General features: G+C 39.0%; 2 protein-coding genes across 5 annotated transcripts in view; one reads left to right on the plus strand and one right to left on the minus strand.

The window, feature by feature from the left end:
- Nucleotides 1-5586, plus strand: part of pak3 (p21 protein (Cdc42/Rac)-activated kinase 3) — a 121960-nt gene extending 116374 nt beyond the window's left edge. For all 4 annotated transcript variants that reach the window (XM_012969188.3, XM_004916851.4, XM_004916850.4 and 1 more), the window contains exon 15: nucleotides 613-5586. In XM_012969188.3, the coding sequence (XP_012824642.1) occupies nucleotides 613-702 (90 nt within the window). In that variant the 3' untranslated portion in view covers nucleotides 703-5586. The remainder of the gene's footprint in view (nucleotides 1-612) is intronic.
- A 2014-nt stretch (nucleotides 5587-7600) lies between these two features.
- The window catches only part of capn6 (calpain 6), a 32817-nt gene continuing 18236 nt past the window's right edge, over nucleotides 7601-22181 (minus strand). The window contains exons 7-14 of the mRNA XM_031891915.1: nucleotides 18943-19136; nucleotides 17894-17971; nucleotides 16843-17035; nucleotides 16206-16328; nucleotides 15302-15504; nucleotides 11946-12067; nucleotides 9087-9223; nucleotides 7601-8533 (exon numbers count right to left, since the gene is read on the minus strand). Of these exons, the coding sequence (XP_031747775.1) occupies nucleotides 8351-8533; nucleotides 9087-9223; nucleotides 11946-12067; nucleotides 15302-15504; nucleotides 16206-16328; nucleotides 16843-17035; nucleotides 17894-17971; nucleotides 18943-19136 (1233 nt within the window). The 3' untranslated portion in view covers nucleotides 7601-8350. The remainder of the gene's footprint in view (nucleotides 8534-9086; nucleotides 9224-11945; nucleotides 12068-15301; nucleotides 15505-16205; nucleotides 16329-16842; nucleotides 17036-17893; nucleotides 17972-18942; nucleotides 19137-22181) is intronic.

Here is a 22181-nt window from a genome sequence, read left to right on the forward strand (position 1 = left end):
AAATAAGGCCAGATTTATAGATTTAGGATCTATAAGCAATAGGGTTGCCACCTTCTCTAACAAAAAAACCAGCATTCCTATATTTTCATCTTTCCTTCATATAAATTAAATTGGCATGAAGTATAATTTTTATCAGCCAGGTGACGACCCTAAAACCCTAAAAGGTGGGTCCCAATCCCCCCCGCCCCTAGTACTAAGCACCAAAATTAACAGTTGAAGAGAGAGTTTGGGAGTGCCTGTAAGTATTATACACTGTGTTTTTCTGTTACACCAGTGCAGTATTTATACCCCCAGTGCTGTACCCTCAAACATCTGGTTCATTATAGGTTGGTCTTATCATAGTACTTGTTGAAAGAAAAGCCATGGAGGCTGCTGTTAATTGTGACAAAAGCAGAAGGAACTGTTGTGGGCTGTTTTCCATTAATATTCATAGGAACAGTATGTTACCGTCACTGTTGTTGCATGGAAAAGTCTGTGCCAGCCAATAAGTGATTGTATACAGTTTGCAATCTGTCTGTCTGTCTATCTATTTATCTATCTATCCCCAAAAGGGGAGGGGCTATGATTTGTTCATAAGGAATCTAAAACCAATATTATCTTTTATTCTTACAGCATCCTTTTCTAAAACTAGCCAAGCCGCTCTCTAGCCTGACTCCACTGATCATAGCAGCAAAGGAAGCCATTAAGAATAGCAGCCGCTAGCAGTGCCGTTCACTGGCCATATCCCCCACAGAAGAAGAACTCAGCAGATTCGGTAAAACCTCATCTCTTCACGCAGCAGGATCAGAGCTGATTAACTGGAGACTTACAACGCTATGGTGACAGTTTGCTATGAGGCACACGTGTCTTTTTCCTGCCCTCGGATCCCTTAAACTCATTTTTCTTTTTTATGTAGGGTCGGATCTGCAGATCTTGGGGGTGTTGCAAACTGGTGCTGTAACCTCGCACCCTAATTCTGTGCGGAAACGTTTCTTGGACTGGCTACTTTCATAACAGACAGTTCATTTTCTGGTATCTTGTTTGCTTTGTATTAAAAGAAAAAAAAACTTAAAGGGTACTACTGCATTTTCAAACATGCAACAACCTTAACATACTCCAGAAGGTCCGTGTAGAGTGCATAGGCCACCTGTTCTAATTCTAGTCTAATTCTGTTGTCTGTTTCAGCACAGGGTCTGTTTACATTCACTCATTTAATTAAGATCTGCATGTAAATACAACCATCTTTAGGGAATATAAAGGTGAATTTACTGAGAAGTATCCAGCCTTAAGAACTGAGCAAATAATGCAGTTTGAATGGTAGAGGCCCATTTGTTGCTCAACGAACCTGGAAGATCATGCTTTACTTTCCTGGCAGTGAAGAGGTTAGCGGCCTGAATCTATGGCACAAAGTCCAACATTGTGGAATTTTTTTTTATTGATAGGAAGATGACTGCTCCACGTCCTCACAAAGCCATCATGCTTTCTCTTGGGCTGAAACGATGGTTGCAGATAGGGTATGGCCATGAGCTCTAGCTAGGTATTTATTTTGCTTTTATAATGGTACACACATCTAAAACACACCTTCCCTCAATATTGTCTCTGACGTAAGGAAAGCTCTATAGATTTTTCTCCAGAATATTGGAAACTGAAGCTATTTATTCCTTTAGGACCTGTATCTATACTTGGTAAGGTTTCTTTGATATGTTTCCAGCACATACATGTGCCTTTTTTTGACCCCCCTTAATTTTGTTTTCTATGGGAAACTTGAGTTGTGCCTTTGGCCAAGAGTGGTTACTCCCCAACCCCCCCTCCAGGAGTCATAAGGGGAATTTGTGTTTATGTGGGGTACAACTAACAACCACTTTTGTTTTCTTTAAGACATGAGTTTTACTCTCAGGTCACCTGGGAACATATGTTCATACCTCCATAACCAAACACAGCATTGATGGGTTTAACTTCATTATTTTCCGAATTCCTCTTTCTGTCTACTTGCCTGCATATTTCTCAAAATATTTAAATGAATTTTCTTCCTGTTTTTGATCAAAATAATTAGCACACATTCATTGTGTCAGTTGCTTCCAACAGTATGACCCAAAGAGTGAAAAATGGGAGTGAGTTTAGTTTAAACAACCAAACTGCTCCTCTATCTCCCTTCCTTTATGACCATCTCTGTAGTGCAGTCTATTGTTGATTTATTATATCACTTCCTCTACTCTCAAATGAAATCATACTGACAAGTTTGGGCTGTGCCTCAGATCCCATGTTCTAGGGATGACACTTTTCTTTTTTGAGGGAAAACTACTCAAATCCGTGGCTAACTTTAGCAGAAGAGCAAATAGGAAGTGGTGGTTGCCCCAACCTCCATTGTTTTGTTGCATCAGAAGAGGACCACATCAACACACAGGTGCAGTCCTCCTTGAACGGAAAAATCAAACCTGTCCAATTGATATCTTGTTGATTCTTAACAACATATTGGTCTGACAGGCCCATCGGTCGGCCCTATACATGGAACAATGGAAAGAAAGAACTGGCAGCTTTTATAACCACTTTAAGAAAGAATGATCATTTTCTCAGACTGCACAGTCAGAACTAGAGTTGAAACCTGTCAGTATATACATTTAAAATTATATTTAGCATTAAAATTTTAATATCTTCTGAAAATCTGCTGCAATTTTCTGACAACTTTCAGGAGTTATTGTGTTTATATGCAGTAAAACCCGTAGTAGAACATGTACATATGGAAAAGCATCTATTAACTCCTGAATGATAGGTTTATTATTTATAGCATTCTCCCAACTCTGTACAAAACTAATATTCTCTTCTCCTGTTTCCTATTCTGGAGATCCGCATGTTCTGCTTTGGAATCATATAGGCTCGTAACACTTACACCTCAGGTATCTCAGCAGTGCACATCAAGTCTCACTGTTGGTTTTAAACTGGTGAATTCTTGTTAGAAAATTATACCAGCTGTGACAAAGTACTTTTTTTGCATTAAAGTCAAGAAATCATTGTTTGGAAATATAATAATAGGTTTACCTCATTATGTCTATGGATTAATATACAAGTCATCTTGAACTAGGGGTTTGCACATCAAGTGCACCTTTAGAGCAGAATGTGAATGAAACATGTAGCCCTCTTGCTGTTGCCGAGCTGCACTCACTTTGCATCAGGTCTAGATTGGCAGTAGATAACTATAGTTTTACTGGCTCCTTCTGTTAACAGTATGCTAACGTCAAAGGTTTTATTGTGCCTATAAATAATGTATAATGTGTAGAGAAGTATTGGGGAAACATTTTTTAAAGTTCAAATCAGTTCTGGCTTCATGGGATTTATTTCCCACTTATTCACTTGACAGCAGGCCATTTCTGCTTTATGATCCAAGCTATCAGGATAACAGATTGTCAGGTCACAATAGTCTTCTGCCGAAAAGTCTTGTTCACACCACTCCAGATGGCGGAAATGTTAATACCAGTACTGAAGGTGAAACAGGGCTGTGCATTATTCTGTTTTAATCATTGTTATAAAACAACCATGCATTAAGTTAGAATGAAATAAATGAGATCTCATGAAACTGGAAATTTTGTTATGAACTAAAGGTTGTGCTGGGTAGCTTCAAACAGAGAAAGTCTTTTGGAACTTCTAATTGGGAAAGGTATTAGAGCAGGATGGACAACCAATTGCCTTCTGTCAGTGGGATGTAGGAATTTAGTAGTGGAACAATATATAGAGGGCTGCAGATTGCCCAACCCTGTCATATGTTTTTGGCACATAAAGTCAGTTAAATGCCAGGGGCCACAACAAGTTAATACTTGGTAAATGGATGGCACAGGGCTGCTACCCCAGGGGCCCCCGCTGGGGTAAAAAAAAACACCACCAAGTTCCCTAGTGCTCCAAAATTCCTTTTGTAAGGACACTTTACCCTATTTATAAAAGTGCATATGCCAGATTTAAAATTTAATTTACCAACATTTTAGAATTTGTAAAGTTCATTGAAAACAACAGAAGCCAAAAGCACTTGAAAGCTTTATATCTTCCCCAGCTGCCTTTATAAATATGGCCCATAGGTGTGCATTGCTTGTTGTTAAGATGAAATCATCAGAAGTTGAAGATCCTTTACTCTGAATTTTAAAATTAATGTATTTACAGTATTCAATCTTGCTGGCCCCATACCAATGCCACATTTCTATTACAATGGAATTTCCATTAGTTTATGACTAAGTCTGTGGTCAAATTGTGATTAAATGCTGTGAATATCCGTAAATATGCCCAGAGGCTTTCTCTGACTGCCGTTAGATTGCAACCAGATGAACAAGTGTCAGCAGAGATATTTGCTAAGGAATATCTAATGGCGTTCCCTGAGCAACAACACTTGTACGTCACTTAAGGAATGCTGCCATGCCAGTCGCCATTGCTAGCCTTTGACTCACACTGACTCTGCCTACACACATTCAATGAACCTGACTGAGTATGGGGAGATCCACCAACCAATGATGAATAATATTTTTTAAAAAGATGTACTTTAAACATAATTATCCCAGTTTTATTATTATCCCAGTTGTATGTTTTGGGGACAGTCACAAACATGTATCCCAACTAACCTGTACAGACATTTCCAGCTAAATATTCCTCAGCAAATGATTTCATTTTCCAGAATTATGGGAACTTCCGAGGTATAAATAGGTAACCGCATTTAAAGGCACACTAACCCCTCGACCATGTTAGAGGTTAGCGTGCCTTTAGGCCAAACAATATTTCTTTACTAGATTCTGAAACCCTATGGGTATTTCTTCACAGTATATGATTTTTATAGTAAACCATTTATGTGAATATTATGGGTAATACAGACAAAATAAGGAGAAATATTAATTTTAGAAATCTGATTTTCACTGTCAGGTCCTCAACTCATGCAACATGCAAAGTGTTAGTCTCCAAACCTGTTGTGTCTTTGGATAGGCAGCCATTTTGTATCCCATAAGAATACAAAAAAGCCCGCATATTTGGAGAACTAATTCCACAGTCACACTCATCATATTAGGTTTTGCTGATACCATTAGTTCAAATAAATCTTCACAGGGTACTTCACCTACAGTTATATTGCTTTTATTTTCACAAAACTTAGGGAAAAAAAACTGGTGTTTTTATTTTTTGTTCCAAAAAACTGGAACTAAACAGAAATCAAGGTCAAAATCTGTTATAAATATATTTCCATTGTCTCTAAAATGTTACACATTTGCTGTACATTCCTTTTTTTAGGACGTGTTCTCTGTAAAATAAAAATGTGTAGTGATATCATTCTGTAACTTTTGAGGAACAGAAACATTTTTCTAATTTCATTTGTTATTTATGTTGGCAGTGAGCTGGGGGCGGAGTTCCTGAGACCTTGGCCTCTGTTCTTTTTTTTTTTTTCTGTCCTTTTTTAAAATGAAATCCTTGGCATTTTCTTTTTTTTTTTTTTTGGAAAAATTTAAGTTAATTTAAATTGTGGTTGAAGCAATAGAAAATTGAAATATGGATTGTGCATGACTGTGTCTTGAGTGTAAAAAAAAAAATATTGCAGTTTGAAAATCTGGACCTGCAGTATTGTGAATAAAAGTTAGAAATACCTTGGATTGTGGTTCGACTATTTTCTAAGACTAATTTCTAAGAATTCCTTAACGTTAGCAGTTTGGGGCAGGGGAACGTGCAGCCTTTTTGTCCAGGCCCGGATTTGTGGCAAGGGACTAGGGCGGCACAGAACTTTGTTCACATCTGGAGCACTGGGGTCTAGGCATGCTGGAGGTTTCTAAGTGTCCTGTCCCCCATGATCCATGTGTGCTAAAACATTTACTAATCCACGAACGTCCGAAAAGCGGCCGAATGCGGTTTTTTCGTAATGATCGGTATTTTGCGACTTTTTCGCGAATTGTCGCGAATTTTTCAAGCTCTCAATACAAAAAGTCACAACAATTCGCGGAAGTCATAATGGCTATGAAAAAGTCACGACAATTCACGAAAGTCATAATGGCTATGAACAAGGCGCGACAATTCACGAAATATGTAATGGCTATGAAAAAGTCATAACGGTTACGAAAAAGTCGCAACAATTTACGAAAAAGTCGCGACAATTTATGAAAAAGTCGTAACGGCGACGAAAAAATCGCAAAAAATACGAAAAAGTCGCAAAATGTTCGTTTTCCAATCCGAATTTTTCTCATTCGGATTCGTGGATTAGTAAATCAGCCCCATTGTCTGGAGGCAATGTTTGTAAGGGGTTATGTATGTTTTTAATGGATTGAAATAAAACGGTTATACTTTTAGTGGCTATTTTGAGACTTTTTTTCTCAGTTGTTATATCACTCAGTGATCACTAGAGGGTGCTCTCTATGCCACATTCATAGTGTTTCCTTTTTAAATTACTTTTTTTGACCAGGAGGGGCAGCCTCTGGGTACCCAGTTTTGAAATCCAGCGCTGTTTTTGCTCCCAGGCTGAAGCAGAGGTACAAAACGTATGCACAAGGATTCTGGAGTTTTTGCAAAAAAAAAAAAAGTCTGCAATACTTGGAACCTATCACGAAAATGAAAGTTTTTCATTAGCAAAAACTCACAGAAATACGTTTTATATAATATATAAAATGTGATATATAATAAACATATAATTTATGTACCCTTCCTAAAATAATCAAGTTATCATGCCTCTCAGCAGTGCCTCTATATGCAGCTTGGTGCCGGAGGCTCTTATTTTGAAATGCAGTTAGCTCCAATACATCTCTCCGACTCCTGCATGTAGCAAGACAAATTGATGAGAGAGAAATACTAAAGAGTAAAACTGGCCATACATTTAAAGACATTTTACCAATATGCCAAAATTGAGGGCCCAAAGGCCAAACGATCAGATCCCAACCTGGAGCGAGCAGGCTGTTGGCGAGAACTACATCAACAAGCCAATGCTTTTCTTGCCCTGATGAAATTTTTAAACCAGCCCAGTCTGTACCCACCCATATTTTGTAGACAGATATCAGTTGGGGAGCCCAGTTGGCGGGCCCCAGACATGGGTCAATAAGCTGCTGAGTTGGTTTGTTGCCAGCCTTTATCGGCCACTGTATGGCCACCTTAATTATTTCAGGAATGGTATAATTTTTTATATTTCATTTTGAAATTTCACATGGGGCTTGCCATATTCTTCATTCCCCAGGGTGCCACAACCATGTGACCTGTAAACTTCAGTCACACTTTACTGCTGAGCTGTAAGTTGGAGCAATATCAGCCCCCACCCCCCAGTAGCCAATCAGCAGAACAATGGGAAGGAAGCAAGATAACATCTCACTGACACCTGTGTTAGATATCAGAAAAGCACTCTATAGTAAAAAAAAAAAAAAATCCAAGTCCGGCTTGGGACTCCTCCAGTTACATGGCAGTAGGAGAAACAATAGGTTATCTGAAAGCAGTTCTAATGTGTAACGCTGGCACCTTCTGAAAGCTCAGACTCAGGCACAATGCACTAAGCTGGCTGCCTACACACTGACAACTAAAAAAAATACATTTGTTGGTTCAAGAATAAGATGATGGTAGAGAGGATTATTTGCTATGTATACAGTGTAATTTAGAAATAAAAAATATACCATAAAATTCACAACCGCGTCCCTGTTGGAAATACATTGACATTTGTCCCCTTTAATGACAGAGCTTATAAAAAATACATCAAGTAAAAGAACTGAGACCAGTTGTATGCAGAGTAGCAAAGCTGCTTTCTCTATAGCGTCACCACTTGAAGGCTGTTGATTTATTTATACCCCATTTGGACTTCTCCAGTCACCTGCACCAGCAAAACCAGTATATGTCACATTAAGTTCCAATAATGCTTTTATATTACCCCAGGGCATGTCATCTTCTCTGAGCTGGATGTGCAAAGTGTGAAAAAGGATCATTGATAGAAGATAACCTACTTACACATGGTAATAACTGCCAGAGAGTAATCATATTAATAGCCTGGCTCATTAAGAATTGATAACGGTGGAGAGGTCAAGCTAATTGGCAGTCCCTTAAATATAGTCACATGCAAAACTCTGGTGTCCTCTCCTATCAAAAGGCATGTCCTTGAGTGATCAAGGGTCAGGATGAGTAAATATAGATTTTTTTAGTGGGTTATGAGTATATATAAATGTACATTGTTGTAGAGTATCAGTACACCTTTGCTAACAAATAGTGTTTCTAGAAAGCATTACTGTACCTCCTTGCTGAATAAAATGCAAAAAAATGAACTGTATGGGGTTTGTATAAAATCTTCCTGCAGACAGAAGTCTCTAGTCTATGTGAATGCAGCCTGTGCACGTCAGTGCTGCTGAAATCCAAGATCGCTCGGAGGCCTGTCTGTATCTGTAGTGCTCTTGTACGTTCACAGTTCAACCAGGTCATCGGAAGAAACAACTTTGATGGTTATGTGCCCTGGCATTCTCTCCTCGCCATGGCTATCCCTTCCGTGCAGCTGGAGCCTCCGCTCTTCTTTAGAGTCAGTGGGTGAGCCAGCCAGGAGCACTTGGCCCAAGAACTGGTCACATATGATCCTGCTGTCCCAGACCTAAGGGTTAAAGCATAGACAGAGACAGCAATCTGCCTAAGTATCACAGTCAGTGCTTGCTAGTGTGCTTACATATATTTGGTAGACACATATATTTAATCCCAGGGTTTCTTAATCGGTGGGTCAAGAATAAAAACTTGTGGATCTCCAAGATATCATAGTACAGTAGCAACATAATTTATAATAAAAATGAGGAAATTCCCTGCATACCCCTAGTTGTGCCATGGGAGTTACAGTCTCATTCCCCAGGCACTATGCCATATATGTGGTGCATCAGCCCCCTGGCATTCTTGCTTGGCAGGCATGGGACACCTGGCATAGACAATTCAGCAGAATCAACAAACCAGGGGAAAGTCATTGGTAGCAAATAGGCAGTGATGCAAGAATGTGTGCACAAAAAAATTAGACCCATAATAAACATCACTGCAGTCTGAACAATTACTTTAAATAAACGACCATATTTTTAATGAATTTGTAACACAACACTACCTTCTACCTGTCACACTTTACATTTTCAGCCCACTGTAATGTCATGCTTTTTGGGGTACTGCACCTGAATACAGATTGGTTCACTGATGTTCTTACGGAAGAATATTGCTTGAATATCAAATTTGGCAGTGCTGGTTTTCTTGTAGACCAAGGAACGAATGGTCTGCTTCTCACCTTTGATCATTATGTACAAATTTGGTTCTGGAGAAAAAAGAAAACATTGCAGATTACATGCAGTTGACTTGCCCGATGCCCAAATTATTCCCAGTTAGTAGTCAGTTGTTGTTATTCCAATACAACTACACATGGGGATATGCATAAAAAGCAGCTGTGATCATTTCAATTTGATTTGCTGCTTCTCCCACAATCCTTTACTCAACCCCCCCCCCCCCCTTGGAACTATGGACTCCCCTCCCATGGAATAGCCCAAACACCCCTGGGCCAATAGGGGCACATGTCTCCAAAGGGACATATGTAACGCCACAGGGGATTTCTAAATGTAGTTAACACTTTATATCTCTTGCAAACAGGAATACACAGATCCAAAATAGGCCTTGATATTGAAGGTACACATTGGTCCACACAAGCCCCATAAATAGTGACTGTCTATGACATTTTACAGCAGCCCATCTGACATCTGCCATAATCCACAGATAGCAATCTGAGCTTGCAATGCCTTTCCATGAATAGGTTGGCAAATTTTCCCGAGGGCACTAACAATGCAGCTATAATATTAATACAAAGATTTTTGGCTTTTTAAGTAATTCAGCAAAGTTGCTTTTTGTGCTAGCAGGTAGTAAATCAATTTATATTGGTACAGGCTTCTAAGCTGCTTCAGTAATGCAAATGACACAATCCATCCCATAACAGTATTCACAGGTTTGTTCCTGCTGAGCACCAGTAAATTCAGAGCACCGCAGGAGCAGCAAATGGTTATTTGAATAAGAAAACCTCCAATTTGTAATTTTCTTTTTTGCTCTCTCAGTTTAAAAAGGAGAGTTTTAGAATATGCATTTGGTTTGTACAATACTGTCCAACAACCTTCCATAGTGTCCTACAGCTGGAATATAGCATGGAATTCCTAGGTGAACATTGGTTCATACGGTGACTCACATTTACAAATCATCATCTTTAATTATCATATTCCTAGGTTCTTACATTGATTATACATTATTTCCCTAGTCTAAGGTCACTATCAAATACACACAAGGTTAGTTTTATCCCATTAATCTTCCTGTGTTTTTCGAGTATAGGAAGAAACCAGATTACTTGGAGGAAACGCACCCAAGGATGATGGGATTTCTATTTTTTGAAGTGTTAAACTGCTGAGAGCAGCACATCCCTGTTCTATCCCCTGGATGTCAGTGTTGCACTGTGAGGCTCTAGAACTCTGGCTAAAAGGCAAGGAAAACCATAGTTTCCTACTTAAGCCATGGCTAACAAAGCAGCAAGTACAGAATAGTGTTTGTTATTTTATTTCCCAGCTAAGAGCTATATGGCAGTCCAGCAAGCAAATGGAGAATCTCCTGGAGGATGTGACTGTGTGTGACTGAGCAATAAGCTGAAGCCTGTATTTATAGATCCCTCTAAAGGCTGCACGGGTGGGACAGCAGGCTATTTATTATGCTATGATCAATTACTGACCTAATTAAGTTTATGCAGGGTAAAATCCAGTACCATTATCAGCCACTGGGAACCAATAACACATGGTTTGTCCAGCTTGGCAGGGATAAACAGTGAGATAATAGCATCAATGGAAGCTTGGATACACTGCTAAGGGTTTTGTTCTAATATCTATGACTTCAAACACAAGAATAAGCAACAGATAGGAAGATGTACAGAGGGCAGGCAGATGTACATAAAGCAGGAAGGATAGTCACAGGTAGTGCCTCTTGCATCCCTTGGGCCACTGGCTCTTTAGAGCTTGGATAAAAGCACTGCTTTAAAGGGACATAAACCTTCCACAGAAGTGTTTCTCCACTCCGAATGCTGCTTGATTCCAACTCCCAGAATTCTGCAGCATATTATGAAGGATTAAACATAAAGGGAGCTGTAGTTCACCAGGCATACATTTAGCGTAGCCCAACTAATGCAATCCTATCCTCCAATGATCATTTTTATGGCTCTGTTTCCACGTGACTCTCTCTTCTTGGCTTTATGGAATCAATGCTCAGAACACCGAAACCGCAATATAAGACTCTTTCTCTAAAGCCCTGGACACAAAGTACAATATCACTAAGGGGACAACTGTGGGGAAAATGATGACCTAAAAACAGCTGAGATTTTTATTATTTTAAAAGAAAAAAAAACACGTTCCTAGTTTCTTCCTCAGTTTGCATCAAAAGCAGCAAAATGCAAATGGGAAAATTGTTAAATCTTCCCCTGTGACAAAATGTTTCCATTATTGCTTAGTTACAGGTTTTAAAGGTTAGCTTTAGCAGAAAAGACATATGCTTACCTCTTTGTGTTTTAAACTTTTTTTTGATATATATAATCCTTCTTACTAAATTGGCCTGTGAATCATTAGACAGCAGTCATTTTCTGCTTGGCAATTTGCAATGACCCCTAAGCTCAGCTTCTCAACAGCTGCTCAAAGCCCACTGAGCATGTGCATTGTCCCGGACAGTTTTAACAGAATCCAAGATGAGGAGCTCCTGTGATTATTGTAAAGACCTATATCATCATCATATACTACTATAGAGATGCTGAAACTTCAAGCTAGTACAGACAGTTTAGTATACAAAAATGGCATTTCTAGCCATATTTATTGTTAGGGTTTAGTTCTCGTTTAAGCATTTAGGCCTATTTATTAATTATAAAAAATTTTTTATTTATTATAAAAAAAACTAATCACTGATTGGTTGCTATGTGTTACTACCCAGGTGCACTGACTACAAATGTATAGGAAATGCTCAAGTCTCACCTTGCATTTGGCCCTGTCTCTCAACTCCTTCCACATGTCGAACCAGCACTTGCGTGACTCTCTGAGGGTACCCACACAGCAGGCTCCAGCAGCTAACCTTGGGTTTGTCCAGCAATAACTCCCTTGAAACAGAATTTTGTTATATCAGCAGGATTGGCATGGAGTAGGGCACACAAATATACATTCAGTACTTGGAGCAAACATCACTTTTGCTGATGCTGTTATAGGGTCCATCAAGAAAATGTGCCAGCAGTGGCGCCCAACTACAACCTGTAAGGGGTACACACTGTCTGCTTGGTCTAATACTCCTTTTCCTCAAGACTTCATATACTGGAAGGGACTGTAATACATAGGAATGGCAAGTTACTTTGGTATGTTTTCCTATTCTGCAGCCATGGATTCTATACATGGCACAGTGAATGACAGCTATCTAAAATAATCCATAGCTTGCAATAATTAAAAAAAATGCAGGTGCTAAAACCAGATTAATCAATATACAGTGGCTTGCAAAAGTATTCGGCCCCCTTGAACTTTTCCACATTTTGTCACATTACAGCCACAAACATGAATCAATTTTATTGGAATTCCACGTGAAAGACCAATACAAAGTGGTGTACACGTGAGAAGTGGAACGAAAATCATACATGATTCCAAACATTTTTTACAAATAAATAACTGCAAAGTGGGTTGTGCGTAATTATTCAGCCCCCTTTGGTCTGAGTGCAGTCAGTTGCCCATAGACATTGCCTGATGAGTGCTAATGACTAAATAGAGTGCACCTCTGTGTAATCTAATGTCAGTACAAATACAGCTGCTCTGTGACGGCCTCAGAGGTTGTCTAAGAGAATATTGGGAGCAACAACACCATGAAGTCCAAAGAACACACCAGACAGGTCAGGGATAAAGTTATTGAGAAATTTAAAGCAGGCTTAGCTACAAAAAGATTTCCAAAGCCTTGAACATCCCACGGAGCACTGTTCAAGCGATCATTCAGAAATGGAAGGAGTATGGCACAACTGTAAACCTACCAAGACAAGGCCGTCCACCTAAACTCACAGGCCGAACAAGGAGAGCGCTGATCAGAAATGCAGCCAAGTGGCCCATGGTGACTCTGGACGAGCTGCAGAGATCTACAGCTCAGGTGGGGGAATCTGTGCATAGGACAACTATTAGTCGTGCACTGCACAAAGTTGGCCTTTATGGAAGAGTGGCAAGAAGAAAGCCATTGTTAACAGAAAACCATAAGAAGTCCAGTGGGGGACACAGCAAACATGTGGAAGAAGGTGCTCTGGTCAGATGAGACCAAAATGGAACTTTTTGGCCAAAATGCAAAACGCTATGTGTGGCGGAAAACTAACACTGCACATCACTCTGAACACACCATTCCCACTGTCAAATATGGTGGTGGCAGCATCATGCTCTGGGGGTGCTTCTCTTCAGCAGGGACAGGGAAGCTGGTCAGAGTTGATGGGAAGATGGATGGAGCCAAATACAGGGCAATCTTGGAAGAAAACCTCTTGGAGTCTGCAAAAGACTTGAGACTGGGGCGGAGGTTCACCTTCCAGCAGGACAATGACCCTAAACATAAAGCCAGGGCAACAATGGAATGGTTTAAAACAAAACATATCCATGTGTTAGAATGGCCCAGTCAAAGTCCAGATCTAAATCCAATTGAGAATCTGTGGCAAGATCTGAAAACTGCTGTTCCCAAACGCTGTCCATCTAATCTGACTGAGCTGGAGCTGTTTTGCAAAGAAGAATGGGCAAGGATTTCAGTCTCTAGATGTGCAAAGCTGGTAGAGACATACCCTAAAAGACTGGCAGCTGTAATTGCAGCAAAAGGTTCTACAAAGTATTGACTCAGGGGGCTGAATAATTACGCACACCCCACTTTGCAGTTATTTAATTGTAAAAAATGTTTGGAATCATGTATGATTTTCGTTCCACTTCTCACGTGTACAGCACTTTGTATTGGTCTTTCACGTGGAATTCCAATAAAATTGATTCATGTTTGTGGCTGTAATGTGACAAAATGTGTAAAAGTTCAAGGGGGCCGAATACTTTTGCAAGCCACTGTATATGCATACATACACACACACACATAGATAGATATAGATAGATTGATAGTTATAGATCTAGCAATATCAATATCAGTGTGACACACTCCAACTAAAAATATCCTTCTAAGTACAAATAATATCCGTATAGCAAATGAGAAGCATTTAAGGGAAACCCTGCAATATGGCAGGTTTTTGTTTAATAAAAAAAAACAGAGATCAACCCTGTCAGAACGTGTTCCACCTTTGTTGCAATAATCTATAGAAAGAAGTCAAAAACAAATCAGTAACAGTTTAGTGAAAAAAAGGAAAAAATAAATCATAAAAAAAATCTGGTCACATTACTTTTCCCTCCCCCTAAACTAATACTTGATTCAAGCACCTTTGGCACATCTGGACATTTCCCAGACTTGTCAAATTGCGAGAGCATCTCCTGGGCAAAGTTCTCTTCCGGTCACCCCACAGATTTTCAATGGTATTAACGTTGGGAAAATAGTTCAACCTTGGTCTTAGACCATAATGCATTTTTCCACATGGTTGTGGGAGACTGGCTATACCTTCTTTCAAAATTTACCCACCGGGATGTTTTTCTTTGGAAGTAAAGGCTTTCATCTTGCTACCCTACCTCACAACCCAGACATATGATGAATACGATTGATTGTTGTCACATGTAGGAACACATCAGTACTTGCCAAGGAATCCTGCAGCTCCTTTAATGTTGCTGTAGGCCTTTTGGTGGCCTTCCTGACCAGTTTTCTCCTTATCCCCTCATCTTTCTTGAAGGGACATCCTGATCTTGGTACAGTTACAGTTGAGCCACATTTCCTTCACTTGATGAGGTGCCAAATATGGGTTGTGAATCAAATGCGGAACTAGGGGTAGGCAGAAGAGACACCTGCCTAGGATGCAATGGTGGGGGGCGCCAGACAGGTAGTAGATGGCAATTTTGCAATAGAGGTGGAATAAATTCGGACAGGATAAATCAGTTTCTTTTTTTTTTTTTTTTTTTTTAAACAAAAACCCAACATATTGCAGGGATGTGTAGACTTATTATATCTATTTATATCACTTATTATATCTAGTGTATATATATACCCACCCTCATGAAAACTTCACTGCCTGTTAAACCTACTGCCAGAATACATTAAAATCTGTTAGGTTAGATTAATATATGTATGTATGTGTATATATATATATATATATATCTCTTTGAATCTGAAAATATAAAAAAATTAGAAATTAAGGTTTTAGTAAATCTGTCCCAAGGTCTCTGTTGAGCTCAAGGACCTTATCAAGCACCTGAATCTGGAAGACTCATCTGTAAAGAGGCGGAGAATGAAGCTGCTGCTGATACCCGGGTGAAAGGTGGTGGGAATAATGACGTATCTTCCATGTGTCAGTACTTTTCTGAGAAATATGGCTCTCAGGTTTATATAGGAAGATCTTAAAGTCTTCTCCTGTCCAGAGATCATGTGAATACGATATTCCCGGTTCAATTCTACCTGGTTAAATAAAATACCACAGCTTTAGCAATAAACTTTCAGTGTGTAAAACACCGACCTTTACTGAAAATAAATACTGCAATTATATCATTATTGCCACTAAGTAAATAAAGATAATGTTCTATTCATTGGAGGAGTCTTGTTCCAGAGTTTCCAAAATCAGGATCTTAAAACAAGTAGTGTACATTCTTTTTAAGATAAATGTAATTGTGGTGAAAATTGTATTCAGTTTGGATTAGACTTGCATTAATGTACAACATAGTGAGATTTCATGTCATATTTGCTGTAACGGAGAGACTTGATCATGCTGTGAGACACAAAACTTATGCTTAGATGACTTAAATGCTACCATCAAAATAAACTGTCATTACTGAAGATTGCCTCCTGCTGATATAACTGGGGAGGGAGGCAAATATCACACCCACCATTGGCACCTAAAAAACAGTATTGTCACATTTTTTGTGGTTCCGGTTCTAGGTTACTAGGTTGCTTCACATACTGTAAGTGGCAGAAGAATTCAATCAGCCAGCCATGCCCAGCATTTTATCTGTACCTGTGATGTGCAAATAATTTGGTTATCATTGCTTCCACCAAAAACCAGCAAAGAAATGAATGGCTGGAGTTTTTACAAATATGGCCACCTTGATCTAAGGTAAAGTTTGAGTTCATTGGAACTGAAAAGGGAAATGGGGACTTAATACCTTGAAGATTTCAAAACCAATGATAAAATTGTTTCCTTTGCCATCTTTCTTGTGAATTCGTTGGTCTTTCTGCTGCAAAGAAATCAGCACTTCATCTTCTTTCTTCCTCACTTCAAATATATACTACAATATATAAATAGATAATAGATTTGGGCAAAGCCAAACAACAATTATAAATCCTCTATAAATCTCTGTTCTAGTGATGAGCACATTTTTTCACCAGGCATGGATTTGCAGCGAAATTTGGCCAATGAAAAATGGCCATTGACTTTAATGTATTTGTCACCACCTTTAGCAAAATTTTTTGGCAATTCATGAATTTTTCAGTAGTTTCGCTAATTTTTTGGCAAATAAAAATGGGGCAGATTTGCTTAGCAATGCCCTGTTCACTAAAACTAAGGGCCAGATTTATCAAGTTTCCTACTACGACAAAAAAAGTACAAATTAAAAAAGCACAAATGTTTAGTACAGATATTTAGTACAAAAAAATACGAAACCCAAACTCAGGGCCAGAACTAGGGATAGACAAAAGAGTCCCCTGCCTAGGGCATGCAAGCATAGATCACTGATCCAGTGATCTAGTGCTGATTGGATTTTATTCATTTAAGGGACTTTATTCATTTAATATATAAATCACCTGGGGATTCTGAAAGAAAGTTGTCTCGTTGAAACAGCCCCCAGAGCGATTTAACAGAGGATCTGTATTTTTGCTCCATGCTCCATGAACCTCTTCTTGTTTCCATGTTTTGTAACAGCTTAGATACGAGGTGTTCAGAATCCGACACACATCAGCATGGGTGAAGCTCAAACACCAGTCCTCAAAAGTCATCCTGCATCACAGAAAAACTCCAAAGTCATTTAAGGTCACTACAGAAAAAGGTCCAGTAAAATGTTCAATAAATCCAGGGCCAGACTGGGCCAGCGGGACACTGGGAGAAAACACAGTGGCTCTGGCACACATGTGCCCTGCCAACCCAGATCTGCAGCATTGTTGTGTAAAGGACCTCACAACTGGGCTGGGGTCCTCGGGGGAGTGTGGGAATAAATATCTATTTCACAAATAAACTTTTTATTATTTGCTTATATACGTAACATTTTATTTGTAAGTTCCTCAGCCTAACATGCTTCTTATGGCTGCAAACACACTCATGCTTTGAGTCACTGTCAGATTTTATCTACTCTTATTGGCTGATGCGTTAAACATTATGGGGCTGATTTACTAATCCACGTATCCGAATCCCGAATGGGAAAAAATTGGATTGGAAACGAACATTTTGCGGCTTTTTCGTATTTTTTGCGATTTTTCCATCGGCGTTGCGTCTTTTTCGTGAATTGTCGCTACTTTTTCGTAGCCGTTAGGACTTGCACGAATTGTTGCGACTTTTTCGTATTGAGCGCTAGTAAACGGCGGGCAAACCTTTCCGATTTATATATTATATACATAACATATCTGCCATCTCCATCAAGCTTGGCTACTTATTTGGTATTGCCAGTAGGGTAAATACATTTGTCTCTAATTCCCTACCTTACAATTGTAGTGTATCCTTCCTCATTTCTTAGAAAGAATTTTCCCAGGCAGATATCTGTTTGCTGATTCCTAACAGGCTTGGCACCCAAGGGCTAAATAAGCAATGTGTATATACTTCTATGTATACACACTAATATATACTGTAAGTTATCTGTCTTACCAGAATTCACCATCATCTGCAACAGTCAGACCAAGAGTTGCCTTTTCTGATCTGCTCACCTTGTTCCACTCTTCAGATCTAGTAATGAGAAACAGTTAACCATTAAAGGGGATGTAAATCTCACCCACAGCCCCCACTAGCTCTACTAGCTTCTAAAATAAGATAAGTGGCCCAAATACGATAACAGATACAAGAGAATGCAACAGTAAGAATCATCCTTACCAACACTATAACAAAGTCATTTTGCCATTATCTCAAATATGGAGATACTGTGCAGTTTTGTTTTCCCAGTATTACTCTTTTATCAGACATAAGAAGATTGGACATGGGGCTACTTGATCAGTGCTACAGAATGTGTATATAATCTGTGCAGCTCCAAACCAAATACAGGAACATAGAGCCATAGTCAAAAACTACAAAAAATTCAAAATAAAAACCAATGGACTTGGGCATTCTGTTACATACTAAAAATTAATTTGAAGGGGAACTATTTATTTAATCCTTGAAACAATGTTGGTACACGTGGTTGTGTGCCTGATATGTTCCCACTTTAGTTTTCTTTTTGGACTTTGAAATAAAATATTTTTGGGGGGATCAGTGCACCTCTTTAATAAATAGGGAGCCAGTAATTGATGGTGCCAATTGCTATATTAGGAATGTTGGCAGAATTGATGTCTAGAAAATGTGGGGTCAAACTTGGTTGAGCAAACTGTGTTGCATCCCTTTAAGCTCAACAAACAAATGACTTTCAAGGACTGATATTATTTTATCATTTCCCCCAATGGTAACCTTCCTCCTTATTTCTTCTTAAACAGGCTTAAATAGTGCTATAGTGTTATTATCTTTCATTCCCTTGGGTGATGTGTGTATGTGCTTTAAATATAACCCCTTCTGCATTATTCTCCTGACACTGCATAGTTGCTGATAAGGTTATGCTCTTATGCTATGCTATTGTTGTGCTTGATAAGAAATCCAAAAAGTAATACTGCTTCCTCCATATATTACAAATGCTATTTCTTTGCTTCCAGTAAGCAGAAGTCATTCCTTACTCATCGCTCCATGCTCCTTTCCATTCCCTCTTCCCCCAGGGATTCCTCATTCTAATCATAAACAGCTTGTTAGAGTTGCCAAAGCACAAGATCCTCTGCCCCACGGGCATCTTCTTGATCGCAGTCACAGAGTACGCGTGGCCTTTCACAAGTCCATAAGAAGTCACTGCCTCCATATCATTGCTGGAAACAGGCTTAAGAATGAAAGCACATAGATTATTAGTTGTATATCCATAGGAAACCAGTAGGTGTCATCATCATCTAGTCTAAGGGGCTGATTTACTTACCCACGAACGGGTCGAATGGAGTCCGATTGCGTTTTTTTCGTAATGATCGGTACTTTGCGATTTTTTCGTATGTTTTACGCGAAAGGTTGCGCATTTTTCGCGTAAGTTTTAACGCTACGCAAAATGCGCAACTTTTTACGCAACTTTCGTAATGGATACGAAAAACTCGCGTTTTTACGCAAAAATCGTATTGGATCCGAAAAATTCGTACAGAATCCGAAAAAATCGCAAAACATACGAAAAAGTCGCAAAATATTCGTTTTCAAGTCGGAACTTTTCCAATTCGGGTCGGATTCGTGGGTTAGTAAATCAGCCCCTAAGTCTACATTCCTATATAAAATGTTGTATTCAGGGACAAGAGTAATATTTGTGCCAGAAACGGACCCACATTAAATGATAGCAGAAATGATACTCTTAAACTAACATTGACATATAGATTAGTATAAGATCATGGCTTTTTAATGCTCAACACAAAATCATTCTCTTACTACTTTTGTGAGTACAAGGGGGATAGTTTAGGCAGCCCAGTATTCAGTACCTACGATGAAACCTACTTCCTGCAATCCATTGAGTGGGATAAGCCATAAGATCACAACACTGAGCATGATAAATGATCAACAGAAACCTTTGGGGAGGCAAACACAACAGAGCCAGTCTTTCCACTTTATCAGATTCCTGCAACTTCAGACTGTTTCTGTTTGTGTTTAATAATACAGACTGTCTGTAATATAAGTGATCACAGCTGCGATTAAGAACATGCATAAAATATTTCATCACATTGATGTACTGAACTGATGTACTGTTCATAAATCATTGTTTTATATTAATCTATGGAGCTCTTTCAAAAGATGAAATATATTTGTAAAGCTTGGGAAGAAAAGCTTACTGAGTGTAACTGAAGCTTCAGTGAATTAGTAGCTACTTTGCTGGTGTCTCTGCTTAAATCTTTGAAGTAGGAGTATAAACTGAAAGGCAAAATATTGGTAGCCACAATCCACCTTACTTCTTTTCATATATTGCAGTTGTGGGTAGATGTTAATACAGGCTATGCTGTCCCAAACCCACATTATTGAACTTCCCTACAATAAACAGGATGGAGGTATAATACAGTTGAATGTAAATATTTGCCCAACAAAGTAACTACCTGGGGAGCAGCGTGTGCAACTGCATCTGGCCCACCCCAGAAGGGCCCACCGGAGTTACTGCTTGTACTAAAAGGCTTTAGTTCAGCATCTTCAGTTTTTGCACCAGGATCTTAAACCAGTTAAACAAATGTGTTTGCCAACCCTCTCCAGATGACATGTTTAATGTTTAGTTGAATGTAGTGCACAACTACTGCAGGAATGTGTGTTAAAAACATATTTGCAAATGTCAATACATAGTAACTGTACATTTTCATTCTCTACTGTTAAATCATATCAACAAAGAAAATAATTATCGTGACATATGCAAAACTTTGGACACCTGTCTCCTTGTCCTGTGACAAACACTGTTTTTGCAAAGTCCCTAACCCTAGTTAACTTATTAGGCCTTACTAGCCATTAGGTGTTGCCATCTGTTGACAATAGAGAGCATAATAAAATCTCTTACACCCATAACTTTGTGCCATCATTCAACACCCATGGGTTCCTCTAAGGAATTTGAAGATAAAGCTGACCAATGCCTACAAAGCAGGGGAAGGCTAGATTGCAAAACACTCCCAGCTCTCAATTTCCACTGCCCATAATGTCTTCTGGGAACTGTGGAAGTCAAGGCAAAGTCCATTGCTGTATTTGTCAAATAGGTAACCAAAGCCCATTGCCCTTTAAGATGCAAGTCTCAGTTCCCCAAGAAACCTGATTATTGTATTAGTTATAATTATATCTAAGTGCAGGTGTTGAGTACTCTGGGCTCTCTGCCAAAAGCTACTTATGTAATTAAGTTTGAGAAACTTTGTATCTTTTTTGACGTTCAGTGCAGGAGTTCAAAGAGAAATGAGGGACTTTTCAATAAGAATCTGGGACTGCGGGTGGAGCTGTTAAAAATGGGACTGGTCCCACGAAAATCAGGACAGTTTAGAGGTATGATAAATGGATCCCTCTAAATCAAGGGTCCCCAACCTTTCTTACTTGTGAGCCACAGTCAAATATAAAAAGAGCAACACAAGCATCATAAAAGTTTATGGAGGTGCCAAATAAGGGCTAAGATTGGCTATTAGGCAGCCTCTATGCACACTATCAGCATACAGGGGGCTTTATTTGGTAGGAAATCTTGTTCAACCAAAACTTGCCCCCAAGTCAGGAATTCAAACATAACTACCTGGTTTGGGGGCACTGAGAGCAACATTCAATCTGTGGGTAGATCTTAAACATGCAAGAAGGCCCCCTTTCCTATATCCTGAAAAGAAGCAGGGGCAAAAATCCCTACAACTGTTATATATGAAGTTGTTACTACATTTATCCTGCCACGTGCTCTTAAGTATAATACATGGGATTAGGCCTGGTATTGCATTCAGGGTGGATAAAAAAAGTCATTATTAACTGCAGACTGCTAGAAAATGATGCATACTTAGTAAGTCTGACTTTCAGAGGCCCAAGTCTGGCCTCTTTGTTAACTATATTATAATCTATTAAGACTTTTGGCACTTTAAAGAATGTCAAACATAGTGAAACGTTTTCGAAAAACAAAAAAGACAAAACAAAGCAACAAAAAACTGTAATACAATAACAATGTGAAGACCTACCCTGCACTTAGAATGTTAATTCTCATAATTATGCTGATTACAATTTAATGCCTAGGTAACTTGTACCATATAAAATAATGCAAAGTCGTATGCCAACAAACACAGAGCCTATATATTATGGTGTGCAGGTATTTTCTTAAATGTAGACCAAAAATGAAATTCCATGGTTATTTGGCTAAGTTGGAATACACTGCAGATACAATATCAAAAGCAATATGCAGCCTATTTTA

The sequence above is a fragment of the Xenopus tropicalis genome, chromosome 8 (genome assembly GCF_000004195.4).
Source record: "Xenopus tropicalis strain Nigerian chromosome 8, UCB_Xtro_10.0, whole genome shotgun sequence".
Taxonomy (NCBI): domain Eukaryota; kingdom Metazoa; phylum Chordata; class Amphibia; order Anura; family Pipidae; genus Xenopus; species Xenopus tropicalis.